The sequence below is a fragment of the Natrix helvetica genome, assembly GCF_964273705.1.
Source record: "Natrix helvetica genome assembly, chromosome: 4".
Lineage (NCBI taxonomy): Eukaryota > Metazoa > Chordata > Lepidosauria > Squamata > Natricidae > Natrix > Natrix helvetica.
The window spans coordinates 12,145,764-12,166,025 of record NC_138550.1 but is presented as its reverse complement, the minus strand read 5'-3'; the positions used below and the strand labels follow the sequence as shown (position 1 = coordinate 12,166,025).

Genomic DNA, 20,262 nt, shown 5'->3' with positions numbered 1-20,262 from the left:
GCAGCTCAACCCGCCCCCCCCATCCCGACCCTAGCGTAATTTTTACTCGTGCATCCTGGAGTAGGCGGAGTCTCAATTAGGGCTTATTTTGGGGGGAGATCAGCAGTGGGATTCAAACTTTTTTACTACCGGGTCTGTAGGCATGGCTTGGTGGGCATGGCAGGGGAAGGATACTGCAAAATCCCCATTCCCTCCCCACTCCGGGGGAAGGATACTGCAAAATCCCTATTCCCTCCCCACTCCGGGGGAAAGGATACTGCAAAATCTCCATTCCCTCCCCACTCCGGGGGAAAGGATACTGCAAAATCTCCATTCTCTCCCCACTCCGGGGGAAGGATACTGCAAAATCTCCATTCCCTCCCCACTCCGGGAGAAAGGATACTGCAAAATCTCCATTCTCTCCCCACTCCGGGGGAAGGATACTGCAAAATCTCCATTCCCTCCCCACTCCGGGGGAAAGGATACTGCAAAATCTCCATTCTCTCCCCACTCCGGGGGAAGGATACTGCAAAATCTCCATTCCCTCCCCACTCCGGGAGAAAGGATACTGCAAAATCTCCATTCTCTCCCCACTCCGGGGGAAGGATACTGCAAAATCTCCATTCCCTCCCCACTCCGGGAGAAAGGATACTGCAAAATCTCCATTCTCTCCCCACTCCGGGGGAAGGATACTGCAAAATCTCCATTCCCTCCCCACTCCGGGGGAAAGGATACTGCAAAATCTCCATTCTCTCCCCACTCCGGGGGAAGGATACTGCAAAATCTCCATTCCCTCCCCACTCCGGGAGAAAGGATACTGCAAAATCCTCCCCACTCCGGGGGAAAGGATACTGCAAAATCTCCATTCCCTCCCCACTCCAGGGGAAGGATACTGCAAAATCTCCATTCCCTCCCCACTCCAGGGGAAGGATACTGTAAAATCTCAATTCCCTCCCCACTGCAGGGGAAGGATACTGTAAAATCTCCATTCCCCCCCCCACTCCAGGGAAGGATACTGTAAAATCTCCATTCCCTCCCCACTCCAGGGGAAGGATACTGCAAAATCCCATTCCTTCCCCACTCCGGGGGAAAGGATACTGCAAAATCTCCATTCCCTCCCCACTCCGGGGGAAAGGATACTGCAAAATCTCCATTCTCTCCCCACTCCGGGGGAAGGATACTGCAAAATCTCCATTCCCTCCCCACTCCGGGAGAAAGGATACTGCAAAATCTCCATTCTCTCCCCACTCCGGGGGAAGGATACTGCAAAATCTCCATTCCCTCCCCACTCCGGGGGAAAGGATACTGCAAAATCTCCATTCTCTCCCCACTCCGGGGGAAGGATACTGCAAAATCTCCATTCCCTCCCCACTCCGGGAGAAAGGATACTGCAAAATCTCCATTCTCTCCCCACTCCGGGGGAAGGATACTGCAAAATCTCCATTCCCTCCCCACTCCGGGAGAAAGGATACTGCAAAATCTCCATTCTCTCCCCACTCCGGGGGAAGGATACTGCAAAATCTCCATTCCCTCCCCACTCCGGGGGAAAGGATACTGCAAAATCTCCATTCTCTCCCCACTCCGGGGGAAGGATACTGCAAAATCTCCATTCCCTCCCCACTCCGGGAGAAAGGATACTGCAAAATCCTCCCCACTCCGGGGGAAAGGATACTGCAAAATCTCCATTCCCTCCCCACTCCAGGGGAAGGATACTGCAAAATCTCCATTCCCTCCCCACTCCAGGGGAAGGATACTGTAAAATCTCAATTCCCTCCCCACTGCAGGGGAAGGATACTGTAAAATCTCCATTCCCCCCCCCACTCCAGGGAAGGATACTGTAAAATCTCCATTCCCTCCCCACTCCAGGGGAAGGATACTGCAAAATCCCATTCCTTCCCCACTCCAGGGGAAGGATACTGTCAAATCTCCATTCCCTCCGGACTCCAGGGGAAGGATACTGCAAAATGCCTATTCCCTCCCCACTCCGGGGGAAGGATACTGCAAAATCTCCATTCCCTCCCCACTCCGGGGGAAAGGATACTGCAAAATCTCCATTCTCTCCCCACTCCGGGGGAAGGATACTGCAAAATCTCCATTCCCTCCCCACTCCGGGGGAAAGGATACTGCAAAATCCTCCCCATTCCGGGGGAAAGGATACTGCAAAATCTCCATTCCCTCCCCACTCCAGGGGAAGGATACTGCAAAATCTCCATTCCCTCCCCACTCCAGGGGAAGGATACTGTAAAATCTCAATTCCCTCCCCACTGCAGGGGAAGGATACTGTAAAATCTCCATTCCCCCCCCCCCCACTCCAGGGAAGGATACTGTAAAATCTCCATTCCCTCCCCACTCCAGGGGAAGGATACTGCAAAATCCCATTCCTTCCCCACTCCAAGGGAAGGATACTGTCAAATCTCCATTCCCTCCGGACTCCAGGGGAAGGATACTGCAAAATCCCCATTCCCTCCCTACTCCAGGGGAAGGATACTGCAAAATCCCCATTTCCTCCTGATCAGCTGAGACTTGATAGGCAGAGAATAGATGGGGGCGGGGGCCAGTCAGAGGTGATATTTACCGGTTCTCTGACCTACTCAAAATTTCCGCTACCAGTTCTCCGGAACTGGTCAGAACCTCCTGAATGCCATCTCTGGCGCACGTGTAAAAATCAAGCTAGGACTAACTTTCAGGGTAGGTCGTATTTTCAGGAAAGCATGCTCATACAATACCTGAAACAGCATAGTCTCCGTTAGGTGATGCTACTGTTATGGCAGATGCGTTGCCAATGCTTTCTACTGGGCCCAGCCCCACATGATTACTGAAACTGAGCACATGCCAGCCCATAACTTTTGCCAGCTGTTGAACCGCCAGAATCTGATGTTGTGACATCTGGATTTTTTTTTAAAGAAAAAGAAAAAAAAGTGTGTTTTAGCTTTTTTATTTTTTTAAGGTTCTGCTACATTCTCTCAAAACGCCAATCACTTATTTTGTGAGCTATGCTAATATAAATAGCTCTTGGTAGTTTAGTTCCCCTCTCGAACCCTTGGCATTTTAATTAATCTCTTTTACAATAATAATGGAATGAAGACTTTGCTGCCTTAGTAAGTCAGTTCTACTAAAAAGAACGGTCCATGCAAACCAGAATGGGAAACAAAATATTGGGGTTTTGTTTTACCTGAGAAAGAAGAAAATCTTGCAATTCTTGCTCTTGATGGGACAGTGTGATCACTCTTCCATCTCTGTGTACTACTCTGGTCTGTTCAATGCCAATATTCAACTGCAATTGAATAGACCTTTCAAAATCACAAGATATTATTGTAAGTGGAGTTGTACATGGTGCTAATGTCAAAAACAAATGTCCTTGCTCTCTAATACAAAGTGTTCATTAAAAGCATCATTACCTTTAAGTCAGAGTGAAATCAAATCAAACATAGTCAAACACTAACATAGTGGGATAAAAAATGTCCATTCATTTGCCAGATAACTATTGCAAATTGCCTTCATATCCATAATGAAAGCAATTTGCAATACTATCTGAATATATGAGAATGCTCAGGAAGGTAAATCTATCTCAGCATCTATTTCTGTCCTACTATCGCAGCCCCATTGAGAGCGTCCTGACATACGGCATTCTTGCATGGTATGGGAGCAGCTCTGCAGCGGACAAAATAGCTCTACAGAGAATCATTAAAACTGCCCAGAATATCACTGGGCTCCAGTTACCAGCCCTGGATGACATCTTTGCATCTCGCTGTTTGAGGAAGTTGCATAACATTCTCAGGGACTCCTCCCATCCTGCTAACAATCTTTTTGGACTGTTGCCTTCTGGCAGAAGATACAGAACAATTAAAACTCGGACCACACGTCTTCTGAATAGCTTTTATCCCAGAGCTATAATTGCACTCAACAATGAACTAAAGGGCCACCATCAGTGAGCTGTTGGACAGCATTACTTGGTCTATTGTATAGACGCTTGGGTGGTTTAGGGGCGGGGAATTTTTTGGTGGGTGGGGGTGTGTTTGGGGGTTGTCATGTGTGTTAGGTCCGGTCTCTGGGTGTTATGTGAATTTTGCTGTATGCGTATACTGTGTATATATGTACAATGACTATATATATATTGTCGGGTCTTTTCCTGTGTAAGATTGACAGTATCTTGGCGACGTTTCGACGAGGTCACACTCATCATCTCCAGGCTGGTGCCTTTGGCTTCGTGCTTGTGCGAGCAAAGCTTGATCGGAGCTGCCGTTTTTCTATAAATATAGGTGTGTGTGTGTGTGGAATGTTGGCTTTGTTGCTTTAAATGGATTGGTTGGCTGTGTTGTCACATCTTGATTGGTTGATGGAATTGATGTTTGGTGAGGGTGATTGGTGGTGGCGTCCTGTGTTGGTTTTTGTGGCTGGGACTCGTTTATTGACTAGGGCTAGTTTCCAGATGTCTAGTAGGTGGGAGGTATCATCACGTTTATTCATGTTGTGGGGGTGTTTCTCTGTTTTGATATACGTGATGATACCTCCCGCCCCCCAGCTCCCGCGGCTTGGCACATTCAGGATACCCCCTAGGTCAGGGCATGGAGCTCTGTCCGGCTGGAGGGTGGTTGCGCGACCGCCTGTTCCACCCCCAGCTCGCATGCCTCCCAACCTCACCCTGCCCTGGCCCAGCTCTCCCTGCAGGGCCAGGGCACCACCACCGCTGCCGCGCTCCGAGCATAACTTCTTCTCCAGCTTCCAAACTCCAGAACTAGGCTTCCGATTCTTCCAGTGGCCGGCCCACAACCATAGAGCACACTCCTAGAGCAGCCGCTGCTGGAAGAATTGGAAGCCGAGTTTTTTCGGGGAAGCATATATATATACATGTAAATGTTTCTACGGTGGAAAGTTGTATCCCATTGTATCAATGTCAATGCAGAATATTCAGAACCATACGGCTACGGTATTTAAAAACGTAGTGAAATAAAGAATGATAAAAGCGCAAAGCAAACTAGCATTCCAGAATGGGCTCCCCCTAGAGTTTGGGTGGCAAACGAAAAAGCAGCAACAGCTGCGACAGCAAAATCACGCTTTGAATTTGACACGCTGGTTCCCTTAATGACCACTGTGCAAAAATGGTTGTCAAATCAGATTGGTCGGATGACAGATCTATTTTACAACTGCCACGACGTGCACCTGTTAACGGGCAAGCTCCCATTAAGGTCGAATGTCAAGGATTGCATTTTTCTGCTTAAAAAAAAAAAACCAGGCCGGGCATAAATGCGGTCCCTCTTTTCCTGCTTACTTGCATATCTGCTCGTAGCCTTGGGAGGTAATGAGAACCTTGACGCTTGACTCGTACACGTCGTTGATGTTGGACCAATGGGCTTGAATCTGGGGATCCTCGATTCGGCTGGCAAGACTGTCGATCGTCCGAGCAGTCCTGAAATAAAATAAAATAAAATCCCACCATAAAGAGTTTTAGAACAGGAGTCGGCAATCTTAAACCCTCAAAGAGCCACAAAGGTCCTAGCTGGAGCTGACCGAAAGTCCGGTTCCCCTACCGGGGGGGGGGGGGGGAGGGGAGGGGGGAATAAATTTCACTTAACAACTGCATGATTCACTTAACAACCACCGCTTGTCACCTTTCCCTGACAAGCACAGTCATGGGGAGGGGAAGCGAGTTTCACTTAATGACCGCCCGGTGATCTGTGTAACAACTGTGGCGAAAAAAGGTCGTAACGTGGGGTGAAAAGAACTGCCCTGCTTAGCAACAGAAACGTCGGCTTCATTTATGGTTGTAAGTCAAGGGCAACTCATATCAATAATGGGAACAGCAAAGCTCTGGCAGTGCAAGTGAACGAAACAAGCCAAGGAATCTGAACGGCTTGCTATAGACTAGAAGACCAACGGTTATCTGCGACAACCGGCCCCTCCCAAACTCCTCCTATTTATTTCCCATCCAGGGAGGGGCTGGCTAGCGTCTACGCCTGCCTTTTCCCGCGACCCTGTAAAAGGCTTATTGTTTTCCTTCGCTCTCCTCTCTCTTTCCTCTCTACGCATACACACATCTGGGATGGGCCCAGGGGTGGGCTTTAAAAATTTCAGCAATGGATTCTGGTTGCTGGGTGGGCATGGCCTAGTTGGCCTCCTGCACCACGGTGGTGGTGGTGGTGTTTTCACCTTCCCCAGGCTCTGGAGTCTTTGGGAGGGCAAAAACTGCCTCCCCCGGGCTCCGGAGGCTGGAAATGGGCCTCCTGGAAGTTCCGGAAGTTCTGTTTCTGGCCTTCTGGAACTTCCAGGCAGCCCATTTTTTTTCCTCTCCCCGAGCTTCCACATGGGCCCTGCACTTAACTTGCATCCAAAATGGACCGCATGGAGACTCCTGGGAGGGGCCCGATGGGAAAGGCCAGCCAAGGGTGGGATTTGGAGGTTCTCTGAACCGGCCATAACATTAGCTACCGGTTCTCCCGAACCCGGACGAACTTGTAGCATTCCACCCCTGGATGGGGCCCCATCTGTTCCTCCCCGTCACTCAGCTCAGGCCCCGAAGACAGCTGCCTCTCCACCTGGGGGAGGACGGAAGGCCCCGGTTCTGCCTCTGATGCTGTTTCCTAATCAGAATCTTCCAAAGCCAGCCTGGGCCCTCCCGCCACTTGGTCGGACTCCGCTGCTAGCTCCGCTGGGAGCCGACGGGCCCCCAACAGCAGGTGGCTACTTACGCGCGTCTCAGAAAGATGTGCTTTGCTTGCTTTATGATCTTCTCCAGCAGCCCCTCGCTGGGTTGCAAGGAGCCGATTTCGTTTTTATCCAACGCCTGAGGTCCGGCCAGCCTCATTCTTTTGTGGCCGAAAGGAGCGCTCGCCGGATGAGGCATCACGCTGCTGCTCAGGGTCTGCTTGTGGAACTGTGGGAGGGGAAAGCCGTCGAGAGGTTACCGTCCCAATTTCTTTTCTTTTTTAAAACTTTTTATTTTGTTTATGCAAACTTCACATCTTTGTAACACATTACACTTCTTTTACGCATCTGTTGTGATTCTTTTATCTGTACATGTAAGTCTTTTATAACTATAACTTTATATATATGTGCATTTATATTATTTCATACATCTTTTTTCTTCATTTTATATATAACAGTCTATATATTCTATGTATAACAACCTTTATTATATCTGAGTCATTTTGTATCCATTTCCTTTTGTTTATTTGCTACAGTCTATTTCGTATTTCTCTTTTAATCATTTTCCGGTTTTGTAGTTGTTTTTTAATTTGTTGATCTTTCTTCCTTTCTTTTTTGCTTTCCTGCTCCCTCCCCTTTCTCTAGCCCAGTGGTTCTCAACCTTCCCAATGCCGTGACCCTTTAATACAGTTCCTCATGTTGTGGTGACCCCCAACCATAAAATTGGTGTCTTGGTTCCTAAGACCATCGAAAATATGTGTTTCCCGATGATCTTAGGTGACCCCTGTGAAAGGGTCGTTCGACCCCCAAAAGGGTCCCAACCCACAGGTTGAGAACCACTTTCTCTAGCCAATTATACCATAAATCCCATAGGGAGAAATATTCAGATTCTTCTTTCTCTTTTAATTCTTTCTTGAGCCTATCCATCTCTGCACATTCCAATGTTTTTTTAAATTACATTGTCTTCTGTTGGTGTGTCATTATTTTTCCAGTTTTGTCCGAACGTAATTCTCGCTGCTGTGCTTATGTGTAGAATTAAGTCTAATATTTTTTTTTGCATAATTTGCATCCTTTTATAATTCCTAACAGAAATAATTCCGGTTTTAGTTCAATTTGGTGTGTGGTAATCTCCTCCAGGCAATCTTTTATTTTTTTCCAATATTTTTTCACAGATGCGCACGTCCACCACATATGGTACCGCCCCAATTTCAAGAGCCGTTTCAGGTGAACTGTAGCTTTGGCAATAATTGCATACAACATTAACCGGCTTTCACCGTAGACGAAGTAGACCGGAATTTCCATCGCTAAAATATTCTGCTTTACAACAACAGCAGATCCTCCCATGTCCTAGATATTCTGATCTAGTTAGAACTGAGATGTACAGGTAGTCCTCGACTTACAACCGCAATGGAGCCCAAAATCTATGTTGCTAAGTGAGAAATTTGCCAAGCAATAGTTTTACCCCATTTCGAAGACCTTTCTTGCCTCATCTGTTAAGTGAATCCCTGTAGTTGTTAAATTAGTAACACCGTTGAGTGGATCTAGCTTCCCCACTGACTTCCTCATTTGACCCACCTCGGAAGGCTGAGACAGGATTGAACTGCTGGCAATGGGCAGTTAGCCTGCAGTACTGCATTCTAACAGGAAGAAAGGAAGGAAGGAAGGAAGGAAGGAAGGAAGGAAGGAAGGAAGGAAGGAAGGAAGGAAGGAAATGAAGGAAGGAAGGAAGGAAGGAAATGAAGGAAGGAAGGAAATGAAGGAAGGAAGGAAGGAAGGAAGGAAGGAAGGAAGGAAGGAAGGAAGGAAGGAAGGAAGGAAGATAGCAATAGCCCTTAGACCAGGGGTGTCCAAACTTGGGAACTTTAAGACTTGTGGACTTCAATTCCTAGAATTCCCCAGCCAGCCATGCTGGCTGGGGAATTCTGGGAGTTGAAGTCCACAAGTCTTAAAGTTCCCAAGTTTGGACACTCCTGCCTTAGACTTACCATATTTTTCAGAGTATAAGATGCACCTTTTTCCCTCAAAAAAAGAGACTGAAAATCTGGGTGCGTCTTATACACTGAATACAGCATTTTGTACCTCGCGAAACCCCGTCCCCTTCACCAAAATGGCTGTGCATAGCTTTTAGGAGGCTTTCAGAGTGTTCCTGGGAGCTGGGGAGGGCAGAAACGAGCAAAAAATGGGTAGTCTTTTGCTCAATTTTCCCCTCCCCCCAGCCCCCAGGAGCACTCTATAAACCTCCTAAAGGCTATTCATGCCCTTTTCTTTAAAAAAAAAGGGGGGGGCGTTTTTGGGAGGTTTGCAGAGTGCAAAAACTTTGCTTTTTAATTCGCCTCTTCAAAATCTTGGTGCGTTTTATACTCCGAAAAATACGGTACATACCGCTTCATACTACTTTATACCACTCTATTCATTCTATTAGTGGTTTACAGAGTCAGCCTATTGCCCCTAACAATTTGCGTCCTCATTTTACTGACCTCAGAAGGATGGGAATCTGAGTCAACCTTGAGCCTGGTGAGATCTGAACTGCCAAATTGCAGGCAGCCGGCAGAAGTAGCCTGCAGTGCTGCACTCTATGTTGACGTTCCTTGCCGTTCCATTCTAAATTCGGCCAATCTACTGCTGAGCCTGTTATGGAGTTTTCCTAGGTCCTTCCTTTTTTTCTTCCTTTAGGTTTACTGATACCATCATGCATTCAGTTGTAGTCAAACTCTTTTTAAAGGGACAACTCATAACACCTTCAAAGGCACAGAGGCGTAAGCAGCTGCCTTGCATACATCCTTCCACATCCAATCTCATAGCTGAGATAAAAACAGGCTGCTCTGAAGTCATGCCATGTTCAGCACTGTTCTGACCTAGGCTCCCCCCAAAAGCACAAAGCAGATTCCTGGTCCCGACAAAACCCCTTTTTATGAAACGAATGTGAACTCCTCTCATTCCCATTCAGCAAAGGCCTGGTAAACAGTCTTTCAAAGGTGGATTTATGACCACAGAACTTATCTAGCTTGGAAAGCTGCCATGTAAATATTTTCCAAACGCAGTACTACTGTGCAAGGACTTGGCACAGAGTCTCTGAGATTCACGGACAGATCTTCACACTCCTGAAACAAATGAATGAATTGTTTCCGGCAAAAATCCACTCCCCTTTCACTCCTTTTATTTCCTATGGGAGGGTCCGTTCATCGTCCACCTGTGACTTTACTCCCAAGTCGACCCTGATTTCTTAGCTGTTTTTTTCTTCTGGCAGCTGTGCCCATGCGCACACTGGGAACAGGCTCCATCTGTTCCTCTGCCTCACTGCTGTCTAGCTCCGAAGGCAGCTGAGAACTGCCATAAGGCCTCGGCCCCACCTCTGCCTTCGATGCAGAGCCCTCATCCGAGCCTCCCCCAGCTTCCAAGACTAGCTCATGTTCCTCTCCAAACTCCTCACTCTCCGACTGGGCTGCCACTGATGGGCCACAACAAGCACCTACAAGAGGTTCCATTTTCAGGAACACGTTGCACATGAAATATTTTTGTACCCCTCAAAGCCTCACAAGACGTTCAGTGGAAAAAGGGGAGAATCTGAACTCAAAGCTCTGCTGCAGTGAAGTTGTTTACCTCTCTGATCAGTTGGTGAAGATTGTGCTCCAGAACGTAAAGATGATCTTCTGGGCCCTGTTTCTCAGAAGTAGACTTTTGGGATTTCTTGTCTTCTGAGGAGTGACACAAGGAAATGCAGAGCTGCAATCCTACAAAACGAAGTGCAAAATTGCGTATGTGTGAACTGCATCTTGTAGTGTTATTACATTCTGGTTCTTGATACTTAGCTGTTGATTTCTTAAATATAAGGGTAGATAGGTAAGTAGATAGGTGGGAAGGAAGGAAGGAAGGAAGGAAGGAAGGAAGGAAGGAAGGAAGGAAGGAAGGGAGGGAGGGAGGGAAGGAAAGGAGGGAGGGAGGGAAGGGAGGGAAGGAAAGGAGGGAGGGAGGGAAGGAAGGAAGGAAGGAAAGAAGGAGGGAGGGTGGGAAGGAAGGAAAGGGAGGGAAGAAGGGAAGGAAAGGAAGGAAAGAAGGGAGGAAGAAAAGGAAAGGAGGGAGGGAGGGAGGAAGGAAAGAAGGGAGGGAGGGAGGGAAGGAAAGGAGGAAAGGAGGAGGGAAGGAAAGGAGGAAAGGAGGAGGGAAGGAAAGGAGGAAAGAAGGGAGGAAAGGAAGGAGAGGAAGGGAAAGAAAGAAGGAAAGAAGGAGGGAGGGAGGAACGAAAGAAGGAAAGGAGGAAAGGAGGAAGGAAAGGAGAGAGGGAAGGAAGGAAAGGAGGAAAGAGGAAGGAAGGAGGGAGGAAGGAAAGAAGGGAGGGAGGGAAGGAAGGATGGATCAATGGTTTGGTTAAGATCAGTCCATGTCATATCTCTGAGTCATCCCTATTTACATGGATAGAAACAGTAGCGTAGAGGAGCCAGAAAAATAGACATAAACTTGAACTAAATAAAATGCTTCAAATGCACTTCAAACGGAACCTTGTCTCTTCGTTCGCACCAACAAGTGGGTCAAATCCACCTTTTTTCACACTGTCTTAACTCTCACCTGGGAAGGGCTGGGAAATGATTTGGTTCTTCACAACGACGTGAGGAACTTGTGACTTGATTTGCACGGCTTCCCGAGAAAGCTGAACAAATATTTCTTTACATAAGAGAACGTTCTGGGCGGTCTCCAGCTTGGTTTGCCAATGCAGAGCCCCTGAATAAGAGAATCGCTGTTATTTACAAATCAGTCAAAAAAGGAAAAAGGAACATGCTGGCTGGGGAATTCTGGGAAATGAAGTCCGCAAGTCTTAAAGTTGGAAAGGTTCGGAGACCTGCTCTGTTAAAGCACCACGGAGCTGTAGATAAGTCTAAGACAGGGGTGTCCAAACTTGGCAACTTTAAGACTTGTGGACTTCAATTCCCAGAATTCCCCAGCCAGCCATGCTGGCTGGGGAATTCTGGGAGTTGAAGTCCACAAGTCTTAAAGTTGCCAAGTTTGGACACCCCTGGTCTAAGAGCTATTGCTATAGTTTAAACAGGACACATTTCCAAAGCAATTCCTGATTTGTACTAGGGAGTCTCTCTTTGCACTGATCCCGGGGGACATAAACATTCATAAGCATTGGCACCTTTAAGATATTTACCAAAAATAGAACATAGCAGAATAACAGTGTTGGAAGGGACCTTGGAGGTCTTCTAGTCCACCCCCCTGCTTAGGCAGGCAACCCTGCACCACTTCAGACAAGTAGTTATCCAATCTCTTCTTAAAAACTTTCAGTGTTGGAGCATTCACAAGTTCTGGAGGCAAGTTGTTCCACTGATTAATTGTTCCAATCAATGTCAGGAAATGTCTTAGTTCTAAGTTGCTTCTCTCCTTGATTAGTTTCCATCCATTGTTTCTTGTCCTGCCCTCAGGTGCTTTGGAGAATAGTGTGACTCTCACTTCTCTGTAGCAGCCCCTGAGATATTGGAAGACTGCTGTCATGTCTCCTGTAGTCCTTCTTTTCATAAAACTAGACATACCCAATTCCTGCAACCGTTCTTCATATGTTTCAGCCTCCAGTCCCCTAATCCTCTTTGTTGCTCTTCTCTGCACTCTTTCTAGATTCTCCACATCTTTTCTACATCGTGACGACCAAAACTGAATGCAGTATTCCAAGTGTGGCTTTACCAAGGCATTATAAAGTGGTATAAACAATTCAGGTGATCTTGATTCTATCCCTGTTTATGCAGGTTTTAAATGTTTTAAGAGGGAAGAAAGATGACAATATATATTTTTCCCTGTCTACTAAAGCAAAATGTAAATGTTCGGTTTGCTTGCAATTACAGAATTCTTGTTCAAAGTGGCACGTAAAACATTTTTCAACCTCTAAAGCAGTACAGGGTAGTCCTCGGCTTACAACCATTTGGTTTAGCGAACATTCAAAATTACAATGGACCCTGGTTTATAACTGTTGCAGCATCCCCACCACTGCCGCACGAACATAATTTGGGCGTACAGCCCCAGGCCTGCGTTCCCAACTGATGCAATGTTTCAGGATTACGCCATCATCACTTGCGACCCTTGTACTTGACTTCTGGCGAGCAAAGCCGACAGGGAGAGCTGGATTTGCTCGATGACCATAAGATTCACTTAAGGACTGCGGTAATTTACAATACAATAGCAGAGTTGGAAGGGACCTTGGAGGTCTTCTAGTCCAACCCCCTGCCTAAGCAGGAAACCCTATACCGTTTCAGACAAATGGCTATCCAACATCTTCTTAAAGACTTCCAGTGTTGGGGCATTCACAACTTCTGGAGGCAACTTCTGTTCCACTGATTAATTGTTCTAACTGTCAGGAAGTTTCTCCTCAGTTCTAAGTTGCTTCTCTCCTTGATTAGTTTCCACCCATCGCTTCTTGTTCTACCCTCAGGTGCCTTGGAATTTGCTTACCGATGGCAAGAAAAGGTAATGCAATTGGCCATATCTGAATCGTCCAGGTCATGGTTGTCCCAAAGGTGCTTTTTAAAAGACAAACTGGACTTTCTGGTTTTTTTCTTTGAAGACGTTTCGCTTCTCATCCAAGAAGCTTCTTCCGCTCTGACCGGATGGTGGGGAATGGAAGGATTTATACTCCTTGCAGACAGCAGGTCATTTGCATTTTTTTAGCAGGTCATTAAGGCCACCTGGAGGTTTATCTGTGTCCTCAGGGTCATCTGTGTACTGCAAATAAACCTCCAAGTGGCCTCAACAACTCTCTACCGTGAGTCCCCCCCAAATAAGACAGTGTCTTATTTTCTTTTGAGCCCCCTGAGATAAGCCCTTGGCCTTATTTTCAGGGGGGGTCTTATTATTTTTGAGGTGCAGGAGGCGGCGAACGCAATCACCTCATGGCTGCTGCTGCGCAATATTTTTGGGGAGGGCTTATTTTAGCGCATATGCTCAAAAGCCCAATTGAGCTTATTATCCAGGGAAGTCTTATTTTCAAGGAAACAGGGTAGAAGAATGCAAATGACCAGCTGTCTGCAAGGAGTAGAAATCCTTCCATTCCCCACCGTCCTGTCAAGAGCTGAAGAAGCTTCTTGGATGAAGCTTTGAAGCGTCTTCAAAGAAAAAAAAATTCCCCCCCCGAAGTCCAGTTGCCTCTTGAAAAAGCATCTTTGGGCCAAAATTGACTACGACTCATTTAACAACTGTCTTGCTTAGCAACGGTCGTTCTAATCCCAATTTGTGATTGTAAATTGAAGAGTACTGTTCGATAGCTGCTTTAGAACATCTTTCTTTCAAAGTATGCTTTTTTGAAATATAACAATTAGCATTCTGGAACAAATACCTGGCTTAGATTTCAAGATAGGTTTTTTAAACAGGTTGACTATTCCAAGGTCTCCGATATCTGGTGCTTGTTTCTGAATAGATACCTAAACATTAAAAAAAAAAGAGACACAATTTTAAGGTCTGGATTTTTCCTTCTAGGCATTTTAACCAAATCAATGCATAAACAGATTTCATTGACAAACCTTAATATAGGCAGAGCCTTCCAAATCACTTGGAATCTGAACAGCCAGAGGGCAGTAATCATCGGGAATCTTTTTATCCAGATCAATGTCGGTATTTTTTATGACCTCAAAGGTGCCGTGATGTGGAAATAGAGAGCCTTTATAAAGAAGTTGAAAAGAGTGTGTTATATTTTACATTACGCAGATCTGAAATATCCGGTGCAGGTTTGCACCTTCTCCTGTGTGCATACAATGTAGGCATCATTTTTAAAGCATCAAACACCACTTCAAAGAAATTTGTCTTGGATTACAGAAACGCCATACAATCTCTAAAGCAGCGGTTCTCAACCTTGGCAACTTTAACTCCCGTGGACTTCAACTCCCAGAATCCCCCAGCTGGCTGGGGAATTCTGGGTGTTGATGTCCACAGGACTTAAAGTTGCCAAGGTTGAGAAACAATGCTCTGAAGGACAAGGGAAGATTAATCAAGCAAAACCACAATCAGAGCAAAAGATATTGGTTTCTACTTTCTTCAACACTTATATTACGATAAAGCTGAATTTAAAACTAATTTTTCGCACACATGCACCCACATTAGAGAGGTGGGTTCCTACCGGTTTGGACTGCTTTTTTTTTTTTAAGTGGGCCCACCTGCCCACCCCTGGGTTATACTTACTTTTATTCCACCTTCTGAAGCCCAGCTGATCCGGGGCGGCAGCTTGAATTGCTGCTCCTTAGCTGTTTTCCTTTTTTGGACTAATTTTCATTCAATTGCCGGCAATAAACCGGTTAGGAACCCACCACTGCCACATTATCTCCATCCACAGTTACACAATATGACTTATGACCTTTTTTCACACTTACAACCACTCAGCAATCATGTGATCAAAATTCAGATGCTGGGCAACTGCTCATACTTAAGACGGTTGTTGTTTCCCCAGGTCATGTAATCTTCTTTGTAACCTTGTGACAAGCAAAGTCGAAAGGGGGAAGCCAAATTCAGTAAACCCCCGTGTTAATCACTTAACAACTGCAGGGATTTGCTTAACAACGGTGGCAAGAAAGGTCGTAAAACAGGGGAAGACTCAACTCAAATTTCTAGCACCTCCCTAGAAATTTTGGACTTGTGTTTGTGAAACAAGAACTACATGTGTGTGCGCGTGTGTATACGCACATACATGCATACACACCTATTCATATATACATGTATGTTAAGGTGACCAACCGTCCTCCTTTAGGGAGGACAGTCCTTTTTTTGTAAGTTCTGTCCTCCCTCAAAAAGTGTCCTCCTACATGTCCTCCTTTTTGATATTTGCGTGTTATGTGACGTATTTTATTAAACAGTTTTTAATGGTGTTTTTTTTACTTCATCACAAGTATATTGAACAGATATTGAATCTTGTGTTGAATTTTTATCTAAAGAAATGCTAGACATTAAAATAGACGACAATTGTCTCCAAAGAAATTAGAAGACTGAATGTATACTTAAATTCTGAAAAATTAATACAATGGGAAAATCAACATGTTGAAATTGATAAAAGATGGGTGGATATTTTCAGCCATTTAAAAAATGAACATATTCCATGTGAACATTTATTTATACTTGTTCAATTTACGTTGTGCTGCCCTGGAACTAAGGCAGCAGTTGAAAGAGTTTTTTCAATTGCCAATGATTTTTGGACAAGTGAGAAATCGAGATTGAATGTTGATACTCTAGCTGCAGCACTTGCCGTAAAATTCAATATGAAGGATATTTCTTGTTCAGATATTTCCAATATATTGTTAGAAGATGATACATTGACAAAAAATATTAATTCAATGGAAAAGTACTCATTTAAATAATAATTAACAGGCATGTAAGCATAATTACAATATAAAATGTTGCAAATGTTTTTATTATGCATATATCATATTTTAGTGTATTATTATTGCAATGAATAAAATATTTCTTTTATTTACGATATATTTTTTCCAATTTATTTGTCCTCCTTTTCATTGTAAAAAAGTTGGTCACCTTAGCATTTTGGACAATAGAACGTTTTGTCCCCCTTTTCATTGTAAAAAAGTTGGTCACCTTATGTATGTACAAGTATATACACACCAGTGGTGGGTTTCAAATTTTTTTACAACCTCTTCTGTAGGTGTGGCCTGCTTTGTGGGAGTGGCTTGCCAGCCATGTGACCAGGTGGGAGCGGCTTGCCGGCCATGTGACCGGGTGGGAGTGGCCAACTTGTAAAATGCGGTGAAACTCACTTAACAACGCCCTTACTTAGCAACCAAAGTGTTGGCTCAGGAACTCTGGCATTGAAGTATGCAAGTCTTAAAGCTGTCAAGTTACAAGACCCTTGCGCCCCTAACCCTTTAGAAAAAAACCCCCAGGGGTGTTCAAACTTGACAGCTTTAAGACTTGTGGACTTCAACTCCCAGAATTCCTCCTCTCGCTCTTCATCTTGATGATGTGCGGACGGGCGGGGGGAGGGAGCTGGAACCGGTTCTAAACGGCACTGTCGATTTGTGGAACCTCTTCTATACAAGAGGTTAGAACTGGCAGGAACCCACCCCTGGTACACACACACACAAACACAAATCACACTTATATAAAACAGAATAACAGAGTTGGAAGGGACCTTGGAGGTCTTCTAGTCCAACCCCCTGCTCAGGCAGGAAACCCCTACACTTCAGACCAATGGTTGCGCAGCCCTGGAAATAAATGTACGCAAATGATCCCCTCCTGGTTTCACCTGCACTCTTGTAGCTCAAATCTCCAAGGATTTTATCTCCCACTTTTCTCAGTTTCCAGTGCTGCCTCAGCCTGAGTAGTTCTGAGTTGAAATCTCTTTGCCGCTTGTTTTCTTGGTTTTCCGCCACTGATTTGGATAACCTTTCTGCTCCTTTCAGAAGAATCTGGGCTGCTCCAGCTAAGGATTTTTTCTTGGACATCAGCTGCAACACCTGAGGATTCTAAAAATGGAAGAAAGAAACTCCAATCAACTGAAATGCAATCTTGTCCGTCGGACAACAGACTGAGAGGAGATTTCTACACTTGCTCCTGTCATGAATGCGAATGGCTGAAGTAATTGATAGTATTTATTTAATACAGTAATGCAAAACCAGAGGCCTCCAGATGTTTTTGACCATCAAAGGCAACCACCGTGGCTAATGGCTGTGGCATTTATTGTCCCCAAGCAGAAAAACACAAAATCACCCAGCCCGGATTCAGGCTATATCTGGAGTTGAGGATCCTTGTTCATTGATATCATAATAATCATAGTACAGTAGTACTATTTAAAGCAGGGGTGTCCAAACTTGGCAACTTTAAGACTTGTGGATTTCAACTCCCAGAATTCTGGGAGTTGAAGTCCACAAGTCTTAAAGTTACCAAGTTTGGACACCCCTGCTTTAAAATGATGCAGTGGCTCAGTGGCAAAGACGCTCAGCTTATCGATCAGAAAGGTTGGCAGTTCGAAGCTGCGTAATGGAGTGAGCTCCTGTTACTTGTCCCAGCTTCTGCCAACCTAGCAATTTGAAAGCACGTAAAATTGCAAGTAGAAAAACAGGGACCCCCTTTGGTGGGAAGGTAAAAGCATGTCAGGCCTGGAAGCCATCTTTTCTTTTTGGGATTTCAGGCCTGCCACACTTTCTATTATTCTACTATGCATTTTCTATGATTGGAAAATGGGAGGGGAGATTATAAAGAGTTGGGTGATATGTAGCCATAACAACATTCTTTCTAGAAAGCCAAGGTCATCCTTTGTCTCTGCACCTGGCCGGAACTGGATGGGTGGAACCCTTCCAGCATGGCAGTGGAAGATTGGGCCATGTGATGGGCTTGTGGGTGTGGGGACAGGATCTTGAAATTTCAACTGGGTGAGGAAAACCGGGAAGCTTTCAGATTCGGGTTTTCCCAGACGTGCCAACATGGCTCTCTTAATAAATTGGTACTTTGAGCAATACTTTGCCTCGGACTCTAATTTACTTTTGGATGCTATTTGGAACAGTGGCACAGCGTTCCATGCGCCTTCGGCGTTTAGTCATACTGGCGCTAGCTCTTCGGCTTTGAAATGGAGATGAGCATTGCCCCCTAGAGCTGGGAACAACTAGCACATATGTGCGAGGGAAACCTTTATCTTTAGTACTATTTAAATTTATATGCTGCCTGAGTCCTGAGTCTGGGTGACTACAAATAAAAAGTGTTAAAAACCAGGACCCACCCCTTCAAAAACAATAGACACAATGCATGAATATAGGGTGTGACCCCCCAAAAAAGGGACAGAAACCAAGCAAATAAATCCATATAAGCCAAAGAGGGGACTTCACCCACACTTTGAAAAGTGTAACTCTTTACAAGCCAAGATGAGAAACTTGCAACAGATATTTGAACAGAATAAAGAGAAATTATGCCCCGTACCTGCTTTTGAGTAAGTGGTTCTTGTACAACTGGGTCTAGAGTCATAAACTTTTTATCTTTGACTATGCTGAGGACATCATAAAGCACACACATCTCTGTCAAAGCACTCCTTAAGTTATTCCTCACTGAATCCCAAGGCCAGAGAGAAGGCTGGAATTTTATCAGGCCTGAAAAACAAGAACAGAGTCATGGGTTTTTCCCCCCCCCCAACTTCCGAGCGTTGAGATCTCGTAGTGGCCTCCCATCCACATGCACAAATTCGGGTTCAACTGCTACCAACCCTAGCAGAATCCCAGTTCTTCCAAAAAGACTCCCTTGGGGCAGTTGTGAACGGCAACATACATTGTCCATCCTGTGAACAGGATTCAAGCAAATGTACTTAAAGCTACCCAAAATGTTTCCTTTTAATGGTGGGTAAAATATGTATTTTTGTTGCCCCCCCCCCCAAAAAAGCTGGTGGTTTTCCTTTATACTGAATAGAATTCCCTTTGTAGTTTCCTCTGTTTTCAGTTTCTGAAGCCACCCAGAGTCATTTGGTGGCTAAAAACAAAATCCTATAATTAATTGAAATTAGGGAGGGTACGCCTAAAGAAGATCACGAACATCTGCTTTCAAACTGAGACGGCCTTGCTGAGTGCTTCGGGGTAATGTTTTTGCAGAGTGACGGAGGTTTTTTTCTGACTTCCGAACATTGAGATCTCTTAGTGGTCTCCCATCCACATGCATAAACCCAGGTTCAACTTCTCCCCACCCTTGCAGAATCCCAGTTCCTCCAAAAAGACTGCTTTGGGGCAGCTCTGAAAGGCAACACACGCTGTCCATCCTCAGGTCCGACCCCTTCCATGCATTGTTTTTGCAATTATGGATTAAAAAAAAAACTTCCCAGCTCTGGGATCTCCTGGGGTCCCCCATTCCCTCCATGCATTGCTTTCGCAGTTATGGATTCTTTTTTTAAAAAAAACTTCCCAGCACTGAGGTCTTCTGGTGGGCCCTCATCTAACCAGTTCTGACTCTTACATGCATTGTTTTTTGCACTTATGGATTTTTTTTAAAAACTTCCCAGCTCTGGGATCTCCTAGGGGTCCCTCATCCCCTCCATGCATTGTTTTTGCAGAGTTATGGATTCTTAAAAAAAAAAAAAAACTTCCCAGCACTGAGATCTCCCGGTGGTCCCCATCCGTCCCATGCATTGTTTTTGCAGAGTTATGGATTTTTTTTTAAAAAAAAAAACTTCCCAGCGCTGAGATCTCCTGGTGGTCCCTCATCCAACCAGATCCGACTCCTACATGCATTGTTTTTTGCAGTTATGGATTATTTTTTATAAACTTCCCAGCTCTGGGATCTCCTGGTGGTACCCCATCCAAGTATCCACCAGATCCCACCCCGCTTAGCTTCCTTTGCCGGAGGAGGCTCCTCCTGCTTCTCCCTCACCTTCCTCCTCCTCTTCCTCGTCCCTCCCGGGCCATTCGCGGCTCTCTCCGGCCGGGACGGGCTCGTCCTCTTCGGAACCGGAGCTGCCTTGGCTGAAGTCGATGCGCTGCGCCAGGCGGGCCAGGTTCTGCGACATGGAAAGCGGCTGCAGGTAAGTCTCGCTGCCGTCGAGGCCGACCTCCTGCACATGTTTCTCGCAGGCCGACTCGATGCTGATCCGCACCGCCTGGAGACCCGACATCTTCCGCCTCCCTCGGCGGCTCCGCAGCCGCCACCGCCGCCGCCTCTCCCCTCCGCCTCCTGCCCGGAAAGAGCATGCGCAGA

At 45.7% G+C, this 20,262-nt stretch overlaps 1 protein-coding gene across 1 annotated transcript in view; it reads right to left on the bottom strand.

The window, feature by feature from the left end:
• MED17 (mediator complex subunit 17) overlaps window positions 1-20,262 on the bottom strand; it is a 22,909-nt gene extending 2,647 nt beyond the window's left edge. Inside the window, exons 1-11 of the mRNA XM_081950699.1 lie at window positions 19,939-20,262; window positions 18,508-18,674; window positions 16,841-17,060; window positions 14,121-14,257; window positions 13,937-14,021; window positions 11,185-11,337; window positions 10,222-10,352; window positions 6,666-6,850; window positions 5,249-5,386; window positions 3,152-3,269; window positions 2,706-2,865 (exon numbers count right to left, since the gene is read on the bottom strand). Coding sequence (XP_081806825.1) covers window positions 2,706-2,865; window positions 3,152-3,269; window positions 5,249-5,386; window positions 6,666-6,850; window positions 10,222-10,352; window positions 11,185-11,337; window positions 13,937-14,021; window positions 14,121-14,257; window positions 16,841-17,060; window positions 18,508-18,674; window positions 19,939-20,179 — 1,735 coding nt within the window. The 5' untranslated portion in view covers window positions 20,180-20,262. The remainder of the gene's footprint in view (window positions 1-2,705; window positions 2,866-3,151; window positions 3,270-5,248; window positions 5,387-6,665; window positions 6,851-10,221; window positions 10,353-11,184; window positions 11,338-13,936; window positions 14,022-14,120; window positions 14,258-16,840; window positions 17,061-18,507; window positions 18,675-19,938) is intronic.